The following is a 24411-nucleotide window of genomic DNA, read 5'->3' on the forward strand; positions in this document are numbered from 1 at the left end:
AGTTACACACTATGAAAGGAAGAAACAAGTTTAATATTCAGAAACCTAAAGTATGTATCAGCAGCTGAATGGACCTAAAAATAAATGTTTGTTTCAGTTCTATGAAGCTTTGAGTATTTTGGATTAGTAGCAGTGCTGTGTTTGTTGCATCATATTGCTGTAATTGTTTATATGCTTTATATATTCTGAGGTAAGTTGATCTATAGTGTTACATCATATTCTATAATGATGCTATGTGTTTGTATACTTTCTGCCCAGTTTGACCCATTTAGCAGAAGTCAGCCTGTTTAAGGCTCTGATATCTATTCTGTATGACTTAAAGCAGTTATGACATGGTCTGATTTTCTCACCCAATAAAGGAATATTCAATATATCAGTCTACTCTTCATTTTATCAGAAACAGTTATCACAGCTCATATAATTTCTTTTTACACACGTATGTAAGCAATGAGCCAAATTTAGTAATGCCAACATACTGAAGGAACAACATTTCTCTCTTATATATGATACACCTATATATGCACTGTCAAAGATACTTGTCTTTGAGTGAAGATTTAAGGTGATAAGACCTATAAATAACTGCAACTTGAATCTACTGTGGCTCAGTATTTGACACAGAGTTCATGTTCACTGCTGTAATAGCTAATAATGATTAATATAATAACTATAATATTGGCCATATTATATTTACATTACCAAAGTGATATGACTTTAGTCTCATGAACAACATTAGCTAATTGTTATTTACTAACTAATCTTAAATGACTGTTCAGTACAGAAATGAAGCCCAAAAATCATGTTTTACTGTCCTGTGGTCTCAACCTCAGATACTTATCAAATCACACAAAGCTCTTGTAGAAACAAACAAACAAATGAACAAAATATGTTTTCCTTCATTTCTGTCAAACAAAATTGTATGACACGTTACCAGCGGTTAGTATCATGGTTGCTAGGCAACCTGGGAAGCGCGACAGAGACTAGACCGTCCCATACAGACAAACTTGCCGTTTATTTTGCAAATCGAGCTCAACACTGCCCCTAGCGTCCTGGAGCACTTCCGTTGTGTTTTGGAATTTGCATGTGCTTTGGGGTTTGCATGTGTTTTGGAGTTTGCAAGTGTTTTGGAGTTTGCATGTGTTTTGGAGTTTGCATGTGTTTTGGAGTTTGCAAGTGTTTTGGCATTTGCATGTGTTTTGGAGTTTGCAAGTGTTTTGGAGTTTGCAAGTGTTTTGGAGTTTGCATGTGTTTTGGAGTTTGCAAGTGTTTTGGAGTTTGTACGTGCTTTGTCTCTAGGGGCCACCGTAATTATGACTAGTAGTAATACAGTTATTTTTCATTCATTTTTCATTTCGAATTCAGCCAACATAAAGACACTGGATAAACCTCCAGGGGACCTCCACTAGAGGTCAGCTTCATTGTGCCGTCAGGTAGGAGTTGTAATAATAACATGATTACTTGCTAAATTTGGCACGTTGCTTATTTTGTGTATAAATATTGGCATTTTCTAAACAAGAAAAATCACGTGATTGCCCTCATTAAAGTAATGGTTCCCTCCTTTTTTACAGTTCCTTTGTGACAAAGTAAAGCTATCTTTAAACATATTTCTCTGAGAAAATGTGACAAAAACGCATTTAGAGCGGGGTTTCAGTCATATTTGGGCACGTTTGGAAAGTTTTAGTATTAGACTTACTGTTTTGGTTTGAGTAAAGTCTCGGTAAAGGCTGAATAATTGAAAAAACTGACGCTCCTCCCTGTGCTGCCGTACAGGTGCACCAGGGATCCTTCCCTCCCTCTTGAGCCCTGGTTCGTCCCACTGCGCCTGCGTCCCAGGGCATGCTGATAGGCATACAGAGCAGCTATTGTTAGCCGAGGACCGGGCAGCGGCGGCAGGTTGTATCAGGGCTTATCCAACTCACCCCCCTACCTGTTGAATATTTACACGGTTTATTTGCAAGCGAGGGCCGAGTCGCTATCGAAGAACAAAGTTAAAGAAGTGGCCAGGTGAGGAGAGGAAAAGTGGTGGAAGGAATGAAGAAAGGCTTTTAGGGAAGGAGGAAGCAAATAAAGGAGAACACGAACTCAACAGGTTAGCTACTTCAATGTTATAGCAGAGGCTCGGACTTTTTCATCCCACATCGAAAAAAATAACCCGAAATAAGAAAAAAAATGCCGTTGGGACCATGGAAGAAGAAAAACAAGTCAACAAAGGAGCATTTGGTGGAAAACGAGGTTGTCAGCGGCGGGCACACAGGTGCGGGGAGCTTGAGTAAATCCACGGTGAATGGAGCGGGGCTCCCGGCGCCACCTGCCAACCTGCGGCCCAAACTGGTCTTCCACACGCAGCTGGCGCACGGAAGTCCCACCGGCAGGATCGAGGGATTTGGCAATGTCAAGGAGTTGTACGCGAAGATAGCCGAGGTGTTTAATATAACTCCACCTGAGGTAAGATCTCACCTGTTGTCACAGGAAGGGTGGGGGGTGTCAGTGATTTAGCGCTGCGTTTGGGTATTGAAGCTGGATTTTACAGGGAGTACGTGAAGTATGCTAGCATACTTGGTAGATGTTTAGGAAAACGCGAATGTTTTGCCCTTTAAACCTGACAGGTAATTTAACTTAAATACTTGGGAAGGTTCAAAGGAAAGCACTGTTCCAATATTTCAGAAAGTTAAGAAATTAGGGGAAAAAGTACTTTTCAAATTTTTTAAAAAGTGTAGCTGAACTTTTTCAAGGTTTATGCTATGAGCCCCTGAAATGGTTTACATATACACAATAGTAGTGTAAATGCAGGACTTAGTTGCCAGGAAGTATTTAGGAATAAATAGTACTTTGAGTTACGGAAACGATCTTTCTTCCAGCTCACGATGTCGTAAATGTGTGACAAACAAAACACACTTGACATGATTATCAGAACATATAAAATTTAAAAAACAAAGAAGAAAACCAAAATAGATGGACACAAATACAGTCCCAGACATGTTAACAAGACATATAAAATCAAAATAAACCATATCAGGAATGACACAATATCAAAACCATAGAAACTTATTTCCAAACTCCTATTTCTATGTCAAGACTGACTTATTTTCTCAACTATCACCAGTACATAATCCAGTAGATTACTAGTTTTTGTTGTTGTTGTTGTTGTTCTTTTTACAATTACAATGACTTCCTCTTCAGAATAAGGACTTTTCCCCTTCCACTCTTAAAGATCTCACTGCTTCTTTCAGGTTGGGCTAAACACTTTTTATAAGTGGCTTTTCTGAGAGCGTAGTTGCGTTGTGGCCATTAAAAGTCTCTGATTGCCTCATGTTTGTAAAGACACACCCTGCTCACTCTACTGTACTACTCTGTACACCTTAAACCCTGTAAAACCATGGGTGCTACATGCAGTCACTGGATGCCTTACAAATGAACGTGCATCTATTTTTAGATGCTGTTTTATTGCGGTAAAACACGAAAGCTCTCAAGACAAAAGTGTGTTCTGCATCCTCCTCTGAAGTTGTACAGTTTAAGCTCTGGTTTTAAAAGGAAAGCGTTAGTGGCATTTGTGTCTTTTGTTTACCTGACGGGTAAAGTGCTTAACATCCATCATGTCGTTAAACTGAAATCACCTGCCAGGACGTCTTGGGTTCTGGCTTTCAGCTTGATGCTATTTGAATATGTTAACACCCAACTCGATGGGTGTATGTCTGAGTCTGAAAAGGGAATCCTATGTGGAAGTGCATTAGTACCCAGCAGGGTGCGTCTCAAAGACTCCCGGTTCTACAGAAGTCTATGGAGAACCGTGCTTGGCTCCTTTTCCCATTGTTCTTATTAAAAAGAATTTCCCAGTGATTAATTTTTTTCAATCACTAGTTTTGGATATTAGGCCTTCTGGCATTGGAAACCCACAGATATTTACTCCTAAAAGCCTGCAGGGCAAGGGGGAATACATCCAGAAGCTGGAATAAAAATTTCAGAAACATATTTTCAGAGCGGACCCTGAAGTCCTACGATTTTGCTCAGTTTCTTCCTCTCCTTTTTTTTCTCTCCCCTGCCTCTATATAAAAGAGGTTGAAACACAGCTTCCTACAAATGGAGTAGTGACCGTTTTGATAGTGTAGGTGTCAGGTGATGGGTTTTATTACGCAGCGTGAAGCTTTTTTATATGAGGTGAAATATTGAAATACTGAAAGCCTTCAGCTCAAGCTTCACAAGCCAGTCGGTGACATAACAGTGGCTACATACATCTCTTGCAGCATCAGTGTGGCAGACCTTAAACCAGATCCGACCCAGGAAAAAAAATATAAAAATATCTACAATGTCTCATCAATCTCCTGTTCATGCTTTTTGGTTCCAATGTAATAAAAGTCTAATTTAAATATTCACTTAGGATTTGGGTGGTTTTTAGAGGTGGGAATCATCAGATACCCCATGATACGATATTATCACAACACTTAACTCACGATAAGCTATTATTGCGATTTATCACCTTTTTTCGCCTGCAGATTCTGCCCATAAAGGTAAACTTTATCAGTATTCATTTTATCTAATAACAAAGTCCTCAGTCTTTCTCTCACTTCAGTCAGTTTTATTGCTGACAAACTGAACTGTTTGTATTACAGTCTAGTCCAGCTTAACTGAATGCAACCATCTGGGGACAACAGTACAGTTCTAGCTATTCTGAACCATGCAATTTGTAAAAACTATGCAGCTCCTTCAGGAACTAAAGAATTTGAAACTAACTAAAATATATATAGTTTTACATTAAATTAAAAAGTGTTAAATTGAAATAAGATAAAACTCATTGTCTTAAATTAAAATAAGTCAAATATCCTGTTGTTTGCTGCCCTAAAAAGTTTTCTTCCAGTATGAGGAGAAAGTGTGAAGCCTATATGAGCTTTGTTCAAATGTAACAATTATTGGATAACAAGTATGAGACCATAAGTCTGTTTGCCTTTCCATTTAAAAAAAAACAACTTTTCTTCAGGTTGGTATTTTAATAACTGGTACCTTTAAAATGGCTTCAAAATTGGCACGCAACAAGGAGTGCAAAGTAGACTGAAATTGCATTTCTTCAAGCTCAGCATAGACATAACAAACACTGCATGTCAACATTGTAGGCAGAACTTATGATATGGGAGTATATGCAAATCTTTGCACTGAAGAATGGGAATTAAAGTCAAACATGGTGGAAAAAATTTAAAAGTGATAAACTAGTGAGTGCAAACCAACTCATTTTAAGCTCCAGTTTAAAATTTACGCTGACAGAAACGCGCTCCTTCCTCCTTCAGAGAATGATGCATAACGACATGAAGCTGTATCGAGACAGATTACATTACACAACAATTACAACCACCTCATTTAACAGGCACGCAGTAACTGGAAAGGAATTTGTTTCAGTAGCATTGGTAAACAGTGAATCACGTCATGTGTAGATATACTCCTGATAATGGCGTGCCGCTCCTAAACTCTGACTTGATGGAATAAAACTATCTTTAATTAATCTTAATCCCTCAGTTTTTGTGTCTAAATGGTATTTGTCCCGTCACGTTCATAAATGACCCTCGGTGAGGAATCTCCTGCCTCTGTTTGAACTTGTCTCATTACAACAACTGCCTCACAGCACGTTCAGAGACTGAACTCTCACTGCGCTTATTAAGTACCAGCCTCAAACCTGCTCCTCTGTAACTTGTTTTATGACCACGTACAGGGTGACGAGAGAAAACCTGCACTACAGGGATCACCAGAGATTCACATTCACGCTAGTTTATTTAGATTGCTGTCACACTGAGAGACAGAGTCTTTTCATGTTAATGCCTCAATGCTTGCCTAGCAGGTAGCACAGGAAAAGAAATTACTCAAATGTCAACATATTAAGTTATGCTGTTAAGCAATTATCTCACATTGATAGCAGCCATGAGTGTTTTTAGGTACTCATTAACCATTTCTCTTTTACTGTAAAAGAATATAAAGAAAGCCAGTACATTTCTTTTCTGGCTTTTTATTTACAAAATGTCTTATCAATCAGACCTGTGACATTTAAATGAAGACAGAGCGAGGGAGTTAGATGTGATAATGTTTCATGGACTCCACGGTTTTTACCACAGGAAGTCCCTCGTGTCCGGCTCAGTGGGCACAGCCTCAAATCTAAGCAGATAAATTGTCCCAGAGGACCCAGGGAAGCAGCTCTGCCCATGGCCGCCTCTTTCCGTAAACACCACCAAACCTTGTTGCACTGCAGTCTGAACGTGGCTGGTAACAGGATCAGCAAAAGGCAGCAGTAATACTAATTTAAAGCCAAAAAAAGTTTAGCTTTACAGGAGCAAAGTAAGAATGTCAGACAATATTATTCAGTATGGTTGCTGTATAATATCTTATTTTGCTGCATTTGCCCGAATTATCCATCCCTCCGTTCTCTTCCGCTTATCCTTATCAGTGTTGCGGGGGCCTGGAGCCTATCCCAGCTACCATAGGGTGATAGGTGCGGTACACACTGGCTAACACGGAGTGAAGGACAACCATCCATACTCACATTCACATCTATGGGGAATTCAGAAAAGCCCTAATTCGACTAATTTGCCCAAATTATCATTAATTTTTTTTCTTGTGACATCAAAGTGTTTTGTCTGAAAATTACCCACAAATCTCCCCCTCAACAAACAAAGATTTAAAAAAAAAAGGCCATTACAGCTAAAGCTTAACTGGTTTTTCCAATGTTTCCAAGATTTAACAAAAAAGAAAAATCATGTATTATTTCACGTTTGTTTAGCTCTCTATTAAATTAACAGTGATATCTTTTATCTGGGAGTGTGCACTCTGAATACGGTGTGATTGTAACCTTAATACATTTTATTTATATACCATGTTTAGTATTTTATTTTATGCATTTTCAAAGCACACAGCAGACAGGACATTTTACAGTTCAATATCAGCTAGTCAGTGTTCTCTGATGGAGCTCTACAAAAGGGGATGACACTTAGAGAAGTCTAAGACCAGGTTATTTAATTGTTTTCTGAAATGTAACGAAGCTTGGTGTCACCCCACCCAAATGGATGATATAAGCAACAGGTTTTATGTTTTAGTCTTCAGCTTTTAATTAAAGTTGACCTATTGTGCTAGCTTGATATTTTATTTTCTGGACTGTGCTAGAGTAGCTTTGCATGAGTTACAATTTTCAATAAGCCCCTCAGGTCCTTTAGCCATTAAAATGACTGATTTTTCAGTTTTGACAATGATCTGTATGCAATGCTTGGCTGGTTTTCTCCACTAAAATAAAGCTCTCTCAAACCTATACCTGTGACTTTTGACCAGAGAATCCAAAATATTGTAATAGAGCTGTTTATCACTGGGACTGATGATTTAACCGGGAAAGTTTTGTGCTTGAGCTTTGAGTGAATGAACATTTTCTGTGAGGAAAAATAAAATGATTTTTGCAGTTTTCAGTCCAGTTTTATCTGGAAGTACTTGAAGGTAGTGGCACAGAGGTGTATTTCTCTGCCAGAAAGAGCTGTTTCATGCTGCTTTAAGAGATGTGAGCATTTCCTGAAGAGTACATCAAGAGGCTGTGAGATTTTAGGTATTGCTAAACTGTCAAATGCAGTTGGCACTCAAAACCCACTATCAGCTGTTATTGGATGTGCCATCTGGTTTAGCTGACATAAAGACCCTTGGATCTTTGGACTTCATATCAAGATAACGTTTTTAGCTTTTTTGAAAGGCGTAGTCTTATGTTTTTATAAGCCACCAAATAGTTACATGTTTGTTTTTTAAAGGTTAAAATATGAGCGAGTCAAGTCGTGTTTTCAGGTAATTTTTAGGGAAATTGTGTTGCTTAAATTTTTGGACATCAGAATGTTTTTTGAGTTGTCACAGCTGTGCAGCTAGTTCGATTCATTTTATACTCTTTCTTTTATGTTTATTCAGTTACGTTTTGGCTAAACTGTTAAATCGAATCTATATTTTTATACTTTATAATCAACCATCCTTGTAAATGAAGTTATGGAGGACTAAATAATGTAAGCTGATTTATTTGGAGCTGCACAGACTGTGGTTGTTTGTAAACCAGTCGCTCTGTGAGGTTACATGAGATCTTGGCTCAACCAGATACAAATTATGTCATAAACAGTATGAACAGTGGTGTTGTCTTCCTTGCTGTGCCTATAATAGGTTACACATTTCTTTCCAAGAAACGTTTGCATTAAGGCATGTCTCAGTTCACTCTGAGCCTCTGTTGTTGTGCTTTTAATTAGAAGCTAGGTCATTTCATGGAAAATCATTCAGCGTTTCCCACCTGACCCACTCAAAATCAGCTGATTCCTCCCCCTCTGGTACAATAACGTGACTATATGTTACAAAGCCATGCAAAATTTGCCATCACACTTTGAATAATTGCAGTCATTTTTTAGCCCACATGAATCATTACATACAGGAGATGGCCACGTGAAATTTTCAGGATTGTAAAACAGATTTAAACTCTGTTAAAAACCTGCAACAAAATCCATTTTATATCCTGTTTTCATGACATTGTGATCAAAAGCAAAAAGAAAAAATCAGTTTTTGCTTTTGTAAAACTGCTTGAAACTAAACTAAACCACAACTTTGTACAACTTGAGTAAATAGAATCTCAAATCTTTCTTCAAGAGTCTTTTTTTATTATATTTTTACCACAGTACAGACTCTATAAACCAAGATAAGAAAACAGTTTAAACACATCTCAAACCTGCCCCACCCTACTCTTAAGCCGTTTTCACACCTGTGTTTACTCTGGTTGAGTTTGTAAACGTGCATTTTTCTCCTGGTTTGGTTTGTTTTCACGCAGAGAAAAATCTAAGTTGACTATGAGCAAACCAAAAAGCGTCACTACAAACCACGTGAGGATGTTCAGGCCGCTCATTGGCCAGATGATTCCGGGACGGGAGCAACAAAAGTAAATTCAGGGAGAAGGTGACGTGTTCTGGACTATTAGACAACACGGAGAATTTCCGTTCCTTTCACGGCCCGTGCAGACTTTTTAATATCTTTAGCATCTTCCCGCATTCAAAGTACAAACAATACAGGACATTTTTAGCCCAACGTTGTACCGTAAACCTGGTATTTTAGTTCGAATTGGATTACGTTCACACCAAACATGAACCACTCTGGAGTTCGTTTGGAACCGCACCGAGACCACTCACTCCAAAGGGTCTCGGTGTGGTTGTTTTGGTCCAAACCTGAGTGCGATAACTGTGTTTACACCTACACGAACAAACCGCACCAAGAGGGAAAATTAACCAGAGTTCGATTTAATTGGAACTAGAGTACCAGATCAAAGATCTAAACATAATGAGACATCTATATGTTCTCTCAGTGGTAAATAAAAATTAGTGGCAATTTTGTCACATACCTCTAGTACCCTAATTGGTGTTTTCTCTGGTAACCCATATGGAAAAGATATATATAAATCTTATAAAGTTTGTATCTGTCTTGTGTGAAACTTGTATGAAAAGCATACAAGAGTAAAAACAGATATAAGATCCCTTGAAAAATTATATAATGAAACTTGTATGTTTTGGATACTTACTAAACAATATATGAAAGTAATGAGAAAGTGGCCACTTTCATGAGTAAATCATGTAAGCCTTATATGATTTAAGTCATATAAGTTTTTACTATTTCTTTTCCATATGGGAAATTATCAGAAACAGGATGACACATTAAGGGTACCACTGCTTGTTTCTGTTCCTCTGCATCGCAGACATGAAACTTGTGCAGTTTGGTCGTTGTACAGCTGATTCTGAGTGGGTCAGGTGACAGGCATTTGCTGAGCTTTCATCGATGGCTTTTGCTGAACGAAGTCATATTGTCCAAGTCACATTCACAGGCATGTCTGAGGAATAATTTTGTTACTTTTTTATCTCACACTAAAGCCGAGAATCAGTAACTTGATCTAGAAAGCAAAGAGCAGAGGAAGATTAAAAAACAAACAAACTGGAATTGAAATAAAAAATGGCTAAACACATACTAAAGCAAACACTTTATGATGACTAAGATAAGTGCGTGTTATGAGCCCCAAATGATACACCAATATGATATTACAATCTTGACGTGCTCGTTCAGCTCAGGTCAAAGTCTGTTTATTGGACTTACACCCGCAGTGTGTTACAGCCTCAGGTGTGGCCCTGTGACGTTGCTTCTTGTCCACCTGATGAGCAGAAAGCACTCAGCCATTTGCCTGTAGTTTGAATATCTGGGCTACGGTCGTGCGAAATGGACGTATGCCTTGTTGTTTTTGTTTTCCTCCAGTTAGTTCACAGCCAGACATTTCTTAATCTGGTGCTGCTGGTGGAGGGTAGTGGTGGTGTAGTAGGGGGATTAGGTTTGATAAGGCTTGAGTCTGTTGTTTGTGTTAGCTAGGCTCCTGCACTCACTTCCTGGAGGTCGTAAAAAACAAGCCAAGTCAGGATAAACAGCAGTTCAGGTTGCCCAGTTGTAGACTGTTTGTCCCATATTAAAATGACATGGATTAGAAGGCTTAGTAGGTCTTTTATTCATGCATAAAAGGCTTCTTCTTTTTCTTCTTCTTCTTTTTTTAATCGAATAGTGAGAAATAATGCAGACTTGTTACCTCAACAGTATGCAAACCAACCAAACCTGCATGCATACTCCTCCATACAGGAAATGAGGAATGAGTGCTTTTTGAAATGAACATGTTTCCCTATCAGTGCATTTTTTTTTTTTTTTTTAACTCTTATCTAAAATCTTTAGCTTATTTCTGCCACTCAATGTTATAAATAGGGTGATTGCAGACCCTTTACTATGAAGCAAGCTCAACATAGCCAGGTTATCTTTTCTTTATCTGTGTTCATTTACCCTGGCATTATCAGTCAGGCTTAGTCACACGAACGTGGTTATCAGTTCAATAAGTCAGTGATTTTTTTTTTTTGCAGCTGAATTATTATTATTCTGAGATGATCAAACTGTAAATCATGTGAGGAGAATAAACAAAAATATGGGCTGAAAAACAACACAGCTCGCATAAGATGAGATAAGATGAGCTTTACTGACAAACTACTACTTGAATGAAAGAGTGAATCAAACGTCAACAAAGCAGAATCAAAAAGTGACGTGTGCTTAAAGTGTTTTGGTCACTAAAGACTGGATAGAGCTGCTGTACTAATAAAGTCTAACCCCAGAAAGGAAAGGCCACAAATACAATTTACCAGTATCAGAGTTCTGTCACTAAGACACGGGAGGATCGGATCAATTACAGTAAATTTGTGTTTATGTGAGTGCCAGACAGTTTAGGCCTTATTTTTAAAGGTCTGTGGGTAAAGAATCCAAATGTGGGCTTAGTTACAAGTTTATTATAAGGTCAGCTTGTTCAAATAGTTAATATTGAGGCTTATAGAACAATAATATTGTTTTAAACTTGTTGCAGAAGACAGGAAAAGTGCGCAAAAATATGTTGTTTTTGTTGTTGTTGTTGTTTTTTTAAGAATCTCTATTACTTATCAATTCAGACCCTTTTACTGTCCGGAGGTCTGAGGCATTTCCCAGGAATGCTCGTGCTGTTTTCCAAAGAACTGTCTGGTAAGCAAGCAGCAGTTTTGCATGTGTTGCCCTCTTATCTCTGCACCAAGTTACTATGAAGATGTATGCTGATAAAGCAAGAGAGCGCACAGAAAGCGAATGAGATTCAATGACTTTGAGCTGCCAATGAGGGCGCAGTATGCTGTTGATTGACTTATAGTAAATGCACTAGTGGGTTACCTAGGCAACTAGAGGTTTTTAACGTCAGAAAGTGGCCAGCGGTCGTCCGACTGCAATAGTAATAATAATTTATATACTCAACACAGGTGAGTCTCACAAGAAGAAATTGCCAACACAGTGCAGTTTATGATCAATGCCAAGATTTAGGTTGGGTTTATTGGGACCAATCTTGGCATTAGACGCCACACAAATACACTCTTCGCCTCACATCTGATCCTTTTAAGTACATTGTGAAAGTACAATATTTATACAGTAGTTGGCCACTTGGATCCTGGCCATCAGATCTGCCACTTGTTTTTATGAAGCTTATAATGATCATTATTTAGCTAAGTCTTTTCAGCAGGGATTAATTTAAGGCTTTGTTTTTTTTTATTTGGGTAACTTATTCACTGCTTGTGGGTTATTTCCCCAACGTTTATTTTTTAACCTTCATAATGAGCGATCCTCTTGAGCTGAAACTGTTATCGGGACGTCCCAGTGGGATCAGTATTATAAGAGCGACCTGGCCAAGTTAAACACCCCCAGCGTTGCTGTTTGGCTTTCTAATAACATGCATTTAAATGATCCTGCAACACGATTCCAGGAAACATGAGCTTACTGGTAATTGTGCTTCATTACACATGTGATAAGCAAATTAGCAGGAACTCTGTCTGTGTGCTCATCGCATGCCCGCAAGAAACGAGCTAACGAGGAGCGCGAAGCTGCAGAAACAGACCCCAGGTGTGTGCTCACTCTTCACTGGACCACAGCTTGTTTTTAAGCGATTTAAGTGGTTGTTTACCGGCTGTGGTGGAGTTGTTGTCACGGCAACTTTGTTTTTCCATCGGCCTCTCTGGAGGAACCGCGTGGAGACAAAACAGCCATGGGTGAAAAGAAAACTAATTTTCGTTATCATCTATGATGGGTGTGGTGGTGCACCAGAGGAGAGTTTAACCTCAGGTTGTTTAACAGCCTTTCACAGCTATAACGAGTCTGTAGGCCGTGAGCTCTCTGAAGCAGTGGATTTTAAAAAAACAAAACAAAATAAACACATCCAGATATCTGTGGACTGTTTCTCATCAATTATTCTTCACCAATAAACCAGCTAAACTTGGCTTAATTTCAACAAATACAGCTTATTCTCAGGAAATTAGAGACACTTAAATGGAAACTTACTGTCCAGGTTTCACATCAAGCTGAGAATGTGTTTCAACATCAATGAACAGTCTTCCTCAAAGTTAATCTTTAACCTGGGAGGTAAACATGATTTATTTTCAGTGCATTTTCACACTGTATAAAAATCGAATCTGTTTTCAGTCCAGAGCAGGGCTGTCAGACGTGTTGACTGAAAGCTGGATGCTCCAAAGTGGCACACTAAGATGGTTTTATAAACGTGGAAGCTGCAGTTGGGTCGCAGTAACCTGACGGTTTTCAGTAGAATGTACTAATACTCCCAGTCAGGTGATGTTAGCATTGCTACACAGATGCTAGGCACCAGTTTAACTCTGCTTGAGGAGGTGATCGTATTCCCCAATGCTGAGTTTGAGTCCAAACTCTTTGCTGCACGTCTTCCTCCCCCACTTTCCTGTCCTTCTCTATCAAATAAAGGCAGTGTTTAAGATAGCCAAGGCTGCTCATCTGTTTTGTAAATGAAATGTTCCTTAAAAGAACATTTACATCTATTTGTTTACATTAAAATAAACCTACGTTACCCGTCCATCCCCATGAACTAATGCCAGTTTAAGTATTCTAGTCAGCACATGCTTTTAAAGTGGGACCTATCCTGCTTTTCTTTATTTTCTGTCATATATGTGGTGTTAAAGTGGTGGATGGTTATATTTAAATTATGAGGCCAGTGTATTTAAAGTAATATCTGTGAGGCAAAACATCAGGGATCAGATTACTGTAAAAAGCAGGTCTAATATTGTGAGGTTGGCCCGACTGTTGGGACGTGGACAGCAAGAGTGAAAATAAGTTCAATTAATGTGACATATGCAGGTAAAATAAACAACTGATGTTGTGAATTGGGACAACAGAAAAAAGAGACGTGATGATACCAAATGTTAGCTTTCCATACTTATTAGTTTGCTAATAATAATAATAATAATAATTCTGTGGAGACTTTGGTGGTTTTTCCAGCCTTTTCTCAGAAGTTATTTGTTTTATTTTATTTTTTCAAATCACTTTATCTATAGAACTACTTAAGGTATGTCATCCAAAACGTAAATAGACTTCAGCAATCTGAAAAGAAGGAGTAGCTGAAGTTCAGCATCGAATCCTGAGAACTTGAATTTACTTGGAAATTGAAGACCTGTAGAAAGAACTAGTTTAAAGATGGTAGAAGTAGTCGAAGTATTTTCATTCAAGTTCATTGTGGTATTTAAAAAAAACATCTTAAATTTACTTTTCTGGAAAGATTTGGTGTTTGCTTGTAAGATATCCAAAATGTGTGATGGTGTTCAGCCTAAAGTATCCCCCAGTAAAGTGTTGTGATGGGGGATCCAAAGACCATTAATCCAAATATATGTTGAAAACAATTGAATATATGAAGCTAAGATTTCCCACACTCAATAGATATGTTCAGAATTTGTAGCATAATATTTTTATGCCGGTGCTGATTTGACTCAGAATGACCCATCTGCCTTCTCCACTCTGGACCACACGATCAGGGCTGGATTGTTTGTCAGCCGGGATCAGAAAGATCATGTTTTAGTTAATTAAAAACAGGCTTTTCATAATAAACTATGCTTTTTCTGCACCACCTTTCCAGCCTTCATCCTGAAGAGTCTCACATCCGCAGTTAGGTAAATGATTACACAGGCCTAAATGCTGATGGATGTGGTTTCCTGCTGGAAAACAGCCACACCACAATACACAGAGCTTAGCTCAGCATTCCCAGTTAAGCCCTAAAAATGCAAAAAAGTAACAGCCGAAGATGGAAAGTGTAAAAAAAAAACAAAACACAGCAGCTTATGAAGGCGTTACGTATGAGTGAGATCCCACTTTGAGCTTGATGCTTCCTCTGTAATCTTTCTGACCCTCGGCTCTGCCATTAAAAGACGAGGCTAGCTGAAGAGGCTGTAAATTGGCAGCAGTTCAGTTGCCAAAGAAACAGGTTTCCTAAGCTTTGAGTCAATACTGCTTCAATGCCGGGGTATACTTCAGAGGCAGGTGCAATTAGGGGCTCTATTTTTCTAGACTTACCTTCTATATATATTTTTTAAAAGCGAGGATAATAGATCTGATTCATACAGTCTAGATGTGGAGAACAAAAGGTGGAAATTGTTATTTTCTTATTTCAGCTGCTCTCTTTCTCTGTTAATAGCTGGTTAGTCACACGTCTATTTCCATCTATATTAAAGTGGTTTTATTATGCATATTTCCATGCTTTTATTCCTGGACTCTACAAGAGTAGCTTTTGTTTTGTTTTTTTTAAACAAAAATTATAGCTTAATGATTGGATCTTTTCTTCTTTTTTTTTTTAACAAACTAGATACAGATGTCAATGGTTCAGGGTTTTAAATGTGTATGAGTAATTTGACTTTTCAGCTTCTGTGTGATTTTATGCAGACGTTGATTGAAAATGCCCGTGGTAGGTATATGTATATATTTGTTACTCTTTATCTTTATCGGAATGTCAACAATTTAGACTTTTGAGTGCAGATAATTTATTTGAAAGCAAAAATCAGCAGAGAAGACGAGTATATCGCACGTTATCGTATATCAACTGAAATGTTTTCTTAAGCTACACAAACTACCTGCATTATATTACCACAAAGAATTGATCCGTGACACAGTTTTGTCTCTAAATTGTAACTTAAATCTGATTCGGTGAGTTTTTAATCCTCTTGTTAAGGACACATGACTAGCTTTGTCTTGGATGATGCTGAGCAGATTGCAGTGCCTCTTTTTTGACTTGCCCTTTTTCCATGTGGTTATCAGGGCTTTGGTGAGCGTGGCAAAGGCCGTGGGAGGTGTAGTATCTGTTCTTGTGAGTCAGGGCGTCAGAGTAGAGGCTGTGCGTGAGCGCGTGATGCTGCTCATCGCAAAGTAGCGACACTCGCAACGTCAGCAGGCGGCCCAGCAGGAGGAGAGGAGTGCTGAGAGCTGCCTGCCTCTAACAGAAGCAGCTTAATGCAGGCGGCAGCCTCGGTAATCGGGCGTAGGCGTTTGCTGCCAGTCCTCCCACCCATGCGGGGGTAACACCCTGGCCTGGGCTGGGTGGGTGGGGTTTAAAAAAAAAAAAAAGCTGTCAATTAAGCTACAGTACACCCATCGCCTCCCCTTCTCCTGTGCTTCTACTTTTTCTCTCTGCCTTCTCCTCCACTGGCCTCCCTCCATTATAATCAAATTCTTTTATAGTCTGGTAACCCAAGGCAACCAAAAGAGGCCGCGTCAGCCAATGCGTGTGTGAATAGCACTTGTCGGTACACAGGAGGACAAAGAGGCCCAAACAAGGTCAGCCTCACTGCCAGTGACTGATTGGTGCACAAAGGTCATTCTGCAGATAAATCTGTACGAAACATTCCCAATCTGCAAGTCAGCCTCTGAATCCTGGATCATTTTCTCTTGCAAAGCTGATCCCGCAGTCGAAGAATGATGCATCACTTTAATATGAGCACTGGTAATAAATCTGGATAAAAGCAGAACTTAGCTCTAGCTTAAATGTCTGTGTAGGTGAGTCAGAGCAGGATAAATGATTCACAAGCACTGGACTCTTCCTCCTGGGTCTCACTGTCCAGCTTCTGTCTGAAGAGGAGTTAAATCAGGCTCCTTCTGGTCTATCATGTTTCTGGTGATCGTGTTGCCCTTCTTTCTGTCCTGGTGAGGTGTGAAGCTACACAGGACTAAAGGTCATTTCCCCCATTTGCTTCAAACATGATTTAAAATGCAGCTCGGACTATCACCGACTACACCGTGGGGTGGCAGAGGGCATAACCGCATAACTTAGCAGCTGCTATAAACACAGAGCTCCCTGATGACTTCTGCATTTAGCACAGTGACACAGAGCTCAGTCATCTACACTCCAGCAACTTTGATTTTGGAGTTCAGTTCAATTTTCATGCTGTGATTAAAAACAGAAATAATTTTTTCAAATAATTTTAATTATACGAGATGCAGACTTTTCTACGTGTTTCCCTCACGCTTGATTTCTTCCCTCACATTTCTTGGATGGACCTCATCTCACATGTGACATATTAATGATGTTCCTGCTTCTTTTCTGTCTACAGATCCTCTTCTGCACTCTCAACACACACAAGATAGACATGGATAAGCTGTTGGGGGGGCAGATCGGCCTCGAGGATTTTATCTTCGCCCACGTTAGAGGGTTAAAAAAAGAGGTAGAAGTCTATAAATCGGAAGATGCTCTGGGCCTCACTATCACAGACAACGGAGCCGGCTACGCTTTCATTAAGGTAAGAAGAAGGAGCAGATCTCCTCACAGTGAATGCATCACAATCGACCTTTAATTTGCATTGATGTGGAGTTATGTAATGTGATTAGTTAATACAAGGCTAGAAGAACATCATCTGTTTCCCCTACATATACAGTGTGTTTGTGCAGCTCATTTCACACTGCACAAGCTTTCTCAGTAAAATATTAAGCAGTAAAAAATAATTATGTTTATCCTGGCAAATATTATGTTTGCCGGGCACTTTGTGACAATAATAAATGATTAATATATTGAGGTGCTTCTTCAGTGAGTGTCTCGTCCTGCTTCACCATTTCGGACTGCAGCTGTTTGCTCTGTGCACAAGAACCAGATCTCCACCTGCTGCAGGGTCCGGTTTGAGTGAGACTCCAGCTCACAGTCGACCTCCAAAGCAGGTGGAGGACTACTGATCCCAGCAGCAGTCCAAGATGGTGGCGTTGGAGCAGCTAATTAAGATCAAGGACCGCTATAAGAGTAGTCACAGGAGGGGAAGTGCCAGGGCTAGCTGGTTAGCAGCTACTGAATTTTCAAAATAAGAGCAAGGAGCCTGGCATGTATGATCTTTCTCTGATGGATTTAAAAAAACAAAAACACACACTTGAGGTATTTAAGAACACACCACTCTATTTTTGGCCAAATTTGGAAGGAGCTTTTCTCTACTAATAAAACTAGTCGTACTAATGCATGTAGGGTCGCCAACTTGTGGGATTGGGTCACACCTGACTGATTATAGCGTCGTCCTGTGTCTCAAAACGCAAAAAGAAGTGACAATGCCTTTATCCAGCTAATCCCAAATGACCACTCCTCTGTCAAACACACCCAACCTTGTAAAAAGGCACCACAGTTTGGTCAGCAGCCTGACTAGGATTCTCAAATATAAATTGCTTCCCAATAGCATGCTTGGACCAGTGTTATTTGGAATAATAACGGCAGACTGACGACGACCTGGTTGACAACCAGAAACCAGGATAGACGTATCTGCTTCCTTAGAAACTGGTTCCAACCTGCCAGTATTACAGCAGGGCAGACTACCTGCACACACGATAGACCAGTACACACTAACCACTGATTGTATGGATTTTTTCTTTTGTTTTTGTAACCTGCACTGGTGTATTTTCACTGTGTGATACCACGTGTACCAATATGTTGGCGGCTCTATGAACATTTATCTTGCTCATAAATGTTCAAAGAACGTGTGCATAAACCCTTTAATAAACATGTTGATTATTTTTGTAATGAACCTGTAAATCATCTTAGAACAGTTGATTTCCACAAAAAGAAAAAAAACAGCACAAGAACATGTGCAACCCAAACAGCAAGTATTATACTGAACAGTGATGATGACATACACGCTCTCAGCTTTACCCACACATGACCCACTTAAATAACACACGCTCATAATATATAAAGTAAACAGTAAAGTTAAATAACCTGAGAGCTGCGTGTTCATGTCACATGGATGTAAGTGCTGACTGGCGCAAGTTCCTGGTTTGAGTCTCACTGTCCACATGCATGCTTCGTATTGTCGTCTACTCTCTTCCCACTACATTTCATGTCTTTTTTCACTCTTTGATTCAAATAAATGTGAAGAAATAATCTTAAAATATAAATTATTGCTCAAAAGTTCAGGATCACCCAGAAAATTTCATGTTGCTAATATTTAAGAAAACAACATACTTTCACTCATCAAATGAGTTTCAAATAAGACGAGGAATGTAGTCAAGACATTGACTTTTGCTTGATGGTGATTTAGCTCATATCATTCTAACAAGTTGTGAGCAGAGTTGAGAACCGGGATGGCAATCCAATTCATAGGAGAAGTGGATCCAAGTTGTCTGAGCTCTTGGAAACATATGCCTTTGAGCTAGCAAACCCTTTCACTAGTGCTGGCATGCTTTACTGACAAATGATGTCAAACTCAAATCAGTGGAGGTTTTTCACATCGAGGTTGTCTGCAAACCAGTTTTTTTTCTCTGCTTCTATCCTGTGTTCACTTTTTTTATTGATTCTGAAAACCTGTGCAGACTTGACTAAAATAATTTGGACACAATCACTTGGCCTCTGCATTAAAGCCATTGGAGCTCCATTGGAGCCAGTTTCCTCCTACAACAGGGCAACGACACAAAGAACAGCTCCAGTCGAGCGGCATCCACAGTTTATGGCTTGCAAAGTTCACAGTGATAACCTTCCTTGTTAAAAAAAAAATTCCCTTTTAGTACTAACCCCTCCAAATTATCATATTTTTCGGACTGTGACCTGACAGACCGTGAAAGCACTCCTCCATCATAGTCTTTATTTACTCGGTTTTCACCTTCCTGTGTCCTTTGCCCCCACGAACCATTCCTTAAAAACCAGCCAGCATGCTGGAGGCATCTCTTCCACCACTGACGGTGACACTGATGTTTTGCAGGTACCATTTAATGAGGCTGCCAGCTGCCAGCTGATTTATTTCTCAACCTATAGACTTGTGGATGTGCATGTCGTCTTGGTCAGTTTGGCCTCCCACTCCTGCTTCTATTCTGGTCGGAGTCAGTCAGTGCTGTACTGTGAGACCAGGAGTACATACAGAATAACATCGGTTCATTAGAACAAGAATACTCTGGGATAGATTGGTTTTTATTTGGTTCTGGGTGTGCATCAGAAATCACATCTTTATTTATTTTTACTGAGGTGTCAAAATTCATCATTAAGGGCACCGGGGAAAAGATTTATTAGGCATGACATGTTTTAATAAAATGGAAAATATGGCTTATCAACCCTCTGAGGTTTAAGTCTTCATTGATAATGAACACTAACTGTAATCCAGTATTTACATTTTTTCTCAAAAAGTTGTTTTTCTCAGTTTTTCTACAATAATATATATATACACACACAAAAACAATTAACGAGGTGAAGAAAACGTAACATAAATATGCTAAATATATAAAAGTTGACTAAATGTTCTGCTAATGTGAAGCTAAGCGCATAAATAGCAACACATACGCTTGAATCCGAGAGATCATATTTCGGTCTCTTGTATAATAATATCATAAAGTCTCGGCCTGCTCACATGTGCCATCATGTGATGCTGCAACAGCATTGCATCCTGATGACCTGACTGTGTTTAACACTACAGCCTGTGGGCCAGTGAGGTGATGCCGTTGTAAGTTGAGTGATCTTTAAGTCGGACTTAACTTGCTGGACTTTTTCATTATTAATCTGTGTGGAAATTAAATGACTTAAGCTTCTCTCGGTTTCTTATTTCACATCCTTAACGACTTGTGAACTCTTGTGAGGATCACTTGTCTACCCCTGATGCTTGTTTTATAGCTCTGTGTGAAATGTATGGAGGGAAGAGGCTCTAAGAGTAGTTTTATGATTCTGATTCACCACCACCTGAACCCACAGCATGACCTCCTCTAAAAAAAACCTCAGACGCTGGTTATACTGACATTCAAGGATTATTCTGGATCCTACTCTTTTAATTAAAAATGGAAGAAAGTGACCTTTGTTGCTCTTTGGATTTCCACAGAAGTATGTATAATTTAAACATCCACAGGCTCACAAACAACGGATAATACCGGTCTGATCCACATGCACTAGTGTTGCCTTCAAACAAAAAACCAAACCCTCAAACATCTGCTTTCCGTGTAGCTTTTACGCCATCCTGTAATTACATCACTTTTTTTCCTTTTTTCTGTGCTCTCTCTGTATGTGGCAGCGTATCAAAGACGGCAGCGTTGCAGACAATGTGAAGGTGATCTGCGTTGGCGACCATATAGAGTGCATTAATGGGCAAAATATCGTCGGGACGCGGCACTACGAGGTCGCACGCATGCTTAAAGACCTGCCCAAAGACAAGCCGTTCACCCTGAAACTGGTCGAGCCCATGAAGGCCTTCGGTAAGTAAGAAGCAGCATCAACTCAGAAGCTTCAGCACATTAAACAACTAATACACATGGTAAAGAGACCGCGGGCCAGCTTTGAGGAGTACATAAGTACACTTTCTCTCTTGGACAAGTTGTCATATGTGTTTGAGTTTAGGTTGTTTCAGTGTCATGTCACAATCCTGTCGAAACAAGGAAAGATCTCCTTTTACCTACGTTTTGACACCAGGCTCATGACGCTGATAACTTCATAATGCAGTCACGTTTAAACACTGCAGCGTGGGCTCTGCATTCCTTTCAGGAAAATAAACAGTTTACAAAATCAAACCTGTTTTACCAGGTTTACAAGTTCAGAACAACACACACGCACACCGTGTCTTTTACTTAATATTGTCTTCTCTATTCACAGATATGCTTGAACCCCGGTCAAAGGGCGCCAAACCTGCTGGTGAAAATAAGATCGGCACAGGGAGGGGGACTCTGAGACTCCGCTCCAAAGGTCCGGCTACTGTAGAGGATGAGGTGAGTTTCTCTTGAGGAAATAAAATGTTTATTTTGAATAAATGTCCAAATCTGCATGAAACAAAGGCACTGTTGTCAGGTTGTGTCCTTGTACAAGGGCTGGGTAGAGTAGTGAACGTAATACGGAGCTCGGGGATTAACACTTTGAGTCGTGTGTTTGTGCTAGCCGACAGAATTTGAGGAGAAGGCCGTGAAGAAAGTCGATGACCTTCTGGAGAGCTACATGGGCATCAGAGACACTGAACTTGGTAAGAATTGTCTAATTTAAAGTTTTATTTCCCCCCTACTACTACTACTACTCTGCTGGCCTGTCAAGAATAAAGGGTCATAAAAAAATAAAGCTCCCCCAAATAAATGTTAAGCCGGGTATCATACTGCACCCACTGTTCGCCCTGGGTCTTTATTCATCAGTCTAAGGTCCTCATATTCTGCAAGATTATAGCAGGAAGCTGTGAAATTCCATCATACCTGTAGTTCCTTTGGGATTACAGGCCTCAATCTGATCAGCTGATGAAGGTTTTGTATTTCCAAGAGTGTAGTGCAAAGGACAATTTAAAGAAGACATACCAAAAAAACATCCATTTCACTTAAAAACATCAGCAAGAAAATTAGACTTGTTCTAAAGTTTTAATATTTAAAACAGACAAACAAAAAGTTAAAAGTTAATATCCAGCTGTGGCTGAAGTTGTGTCCACTCTGACAGTTACTGCATGATACCCACACAAACCCCAGAGACAAAAAACAAACAACAAAAAAACAAAGAAATTTATCGTGCTTGTTCACCGGCTGAGGCTGAAGAAGCAGGAATGTGGGATTTAAACATTGGTTTTGATCCGAGGCAACATTTTATTAGCAGATAGTAGAATGCATAGGGAATGCTGAGCCACCAAATCACACAGTAAGATGTTGTCCCAGATTCAGAACGTGCTGGAAAATCTTCTCAATCTCTTGTTTATAAACTCCTGGACTCTTATTTACAACACTTCCCAGTACCAGATTTTTAAGAACATGCTAAGAAATATATTTCCCCTGAATGATGAGCTGGTGTTGATGTTTCTAAACAAGAAAATTCATAAACGGAGATTTGGGGTTCAACCAATTCTCTTTCAAGATGTCAGTCAGGCAGTTTGAACTCTTGATGGCAGAGTTGGGAACACATCTAGGGAAGCAGAATAATAATTACAGAGCATCAGCATAAATATTTGCACAGATTTTACACGTTCGGTGTGTAAAGGCCTTAAATGCAATAGATGGATTTCATTTAAAAAAGGAAATAAAATATTTCCAGTTTGCGTAATGCCTGAATTCATCTTCTTAAGAGCTCTCGTAGAGGATTCTGTCTCGACGCTCATTTATCTCCTCCTCTCTCTCCAGCTGCTACGATGGTCGAGGTCGGACGCGACAAGAAGAACCCGGATGAATTCGCCATGGCGTTAGACGAGACCCTCGGAGACTTCGCCTTTCCCGACGAGTTCGTCTTTGATGTCTGGGGCGCCATAGGAGACGCCAGGGATGGAAGACTTTAAATTTGCAGCTGCCTCCTCCCTCGTCGCATATTCCACAAACACACCCCCCAAAATCTTCATAATCTCCGAAGTCAACTGGACAAACTTTAAATAGCACCACCCAGGAGGGGGGTGGATGCAGTGTCCTGCCCTCTCTTCGTTCTTAGGTGTAGCTTGGCTCTCTGCCAAGGCATCTTTAAAAGTCAGGTTTAGCACGTCAGCACTTCTTTTGTGTAATTGTTACACAATTACACAAAAGAAGTGGACCCACCTCCGACCTGCTGACAAGTTGGTGTTTCATTCCAGATGTTGTGTAAACCTCAGCGACAGAACAGCTGCAGTTTGAAGCTCACGATGCATTTAAGTGTCGTCCTGCAGGGGTCTGTTAAATGGTACATGCACAACCTTAAATTTTAGAGTTTGATCATGTTTTATAGTAGCTGTGTGATTTTTGAATGTTCAGATGTGTTGCACAGCTTTTTATAGGCTTATTTTTATATGTGGAGGTGCTGCTGATTTTTACAGCAGCAGCATTGTGTAATTATCAGTCATAGTGATTGTAGCAATACTCCTCTCTCTCTCCAGAAGCCTGTTAAATCGTTTAAATGATAGAAGTTGCCCTTACGACACATCTCGAGCAATACAGAGAGGACTTTTTACTTGGAACGCCTTTTGACGATGACACACATTCCTCATATTTCTCTTTTTCTCGTCTTCTGTTAGGTCTGTTCAGCGTTTCTTTCTGTAATTTATTTTATAATAGAAAAATCAGATGCTGTAAGACTTTCAAAGATGTGGCTCGACATGAAGGCCACATCCAGATCAACGTCAGTCCGCGGTCTTAAATAAATGCACTTGTATTAATGTAACTGCACCGGCTGTCAAAGTGAATTTAAATACAGACTGATTACCGTCATATTCTGATGTTAACTATAAGGGATCACTTTTGTTGCATAGACAATAAAATTTTTACTGTTAATGTGACTGCTGTGTCATGAATGCATCTGGCTCCAGACTTAGTTGTGCATCTTCCTCTGAATATTTGCAGTTCATTGTAGCTGGTAATGTTTGAAAAGGCTTATTTGTATTTTGTAGTTTTTTTAGTTTAGTTTCAGTATTAGTTTTTCGTATTAGTTTAAATTTACAGGGTGTTTCACAGGGGTAGGATTTGGGTAAAATCTGAATATTATGCTTTGTCACACAGGTTGTGTGGACAAATGTTATCAAACTGAAAAAGGCTAAAACTTTAAGGACATTTCTCTTTTTTTATATATTTTATTTTAGTTTTCCACATTCAAAAACTTGTGTGGGTTAGTTTTAAGATTTAGTCACACCTAGTTTAGTTTATCCTTTTTTTTTTTCTAAACAGGAGGCC

The 24411-nt window shown here is 39.4% G+C and overlaps 1 protein-coding gene across 1 annotated transcript; it reads left to right on the forward strand.

Moving 5' to 3' along the window:
• The first annotated feature begins 1812 nt into the window (after positions 1 to 1812).
• On the forward strand, positions 1813 to 24305 carry gipc2 (GIPC PDZ domain containing family, member 2). The gene is made up of 6 exons (XM_085141454.1): positions 1813 to 2442; positions 16941 to 17126; positions 20844 to 21024; positions 21419 to 21531; positions 21698 to 21779; positions 22906 to 24305. The coding sequence occupies exons 1-6, from the start codon at positions 2167 to 2169 to the stop codon at positions 23055 to 23057; spliced, it is 990 nt and encodes a 329-aa protein (XP_084997580.1). The 5' UTR covers positions 1813 to 2166; the 3' UTR covers positions 23058 to 24305.
• Positions 24306 to 24411: the final 106 nt, after the last annotated feature.

Source organism: Neolamprologus multifasciatus, chromosome 18 (genome assembly GCF_963576455.1).
Source record: "Neolamprologus multifasciatus chromosome 18, fNeoMul1.2, whole genome shotgun sequence".
Lineage (NCBI taxonomy): Eukaryota > Metazoa > Chordata > Actinopteri > Cichliformes > Cichlidae > Neolamprologus > Neolamprologus multifasciatus.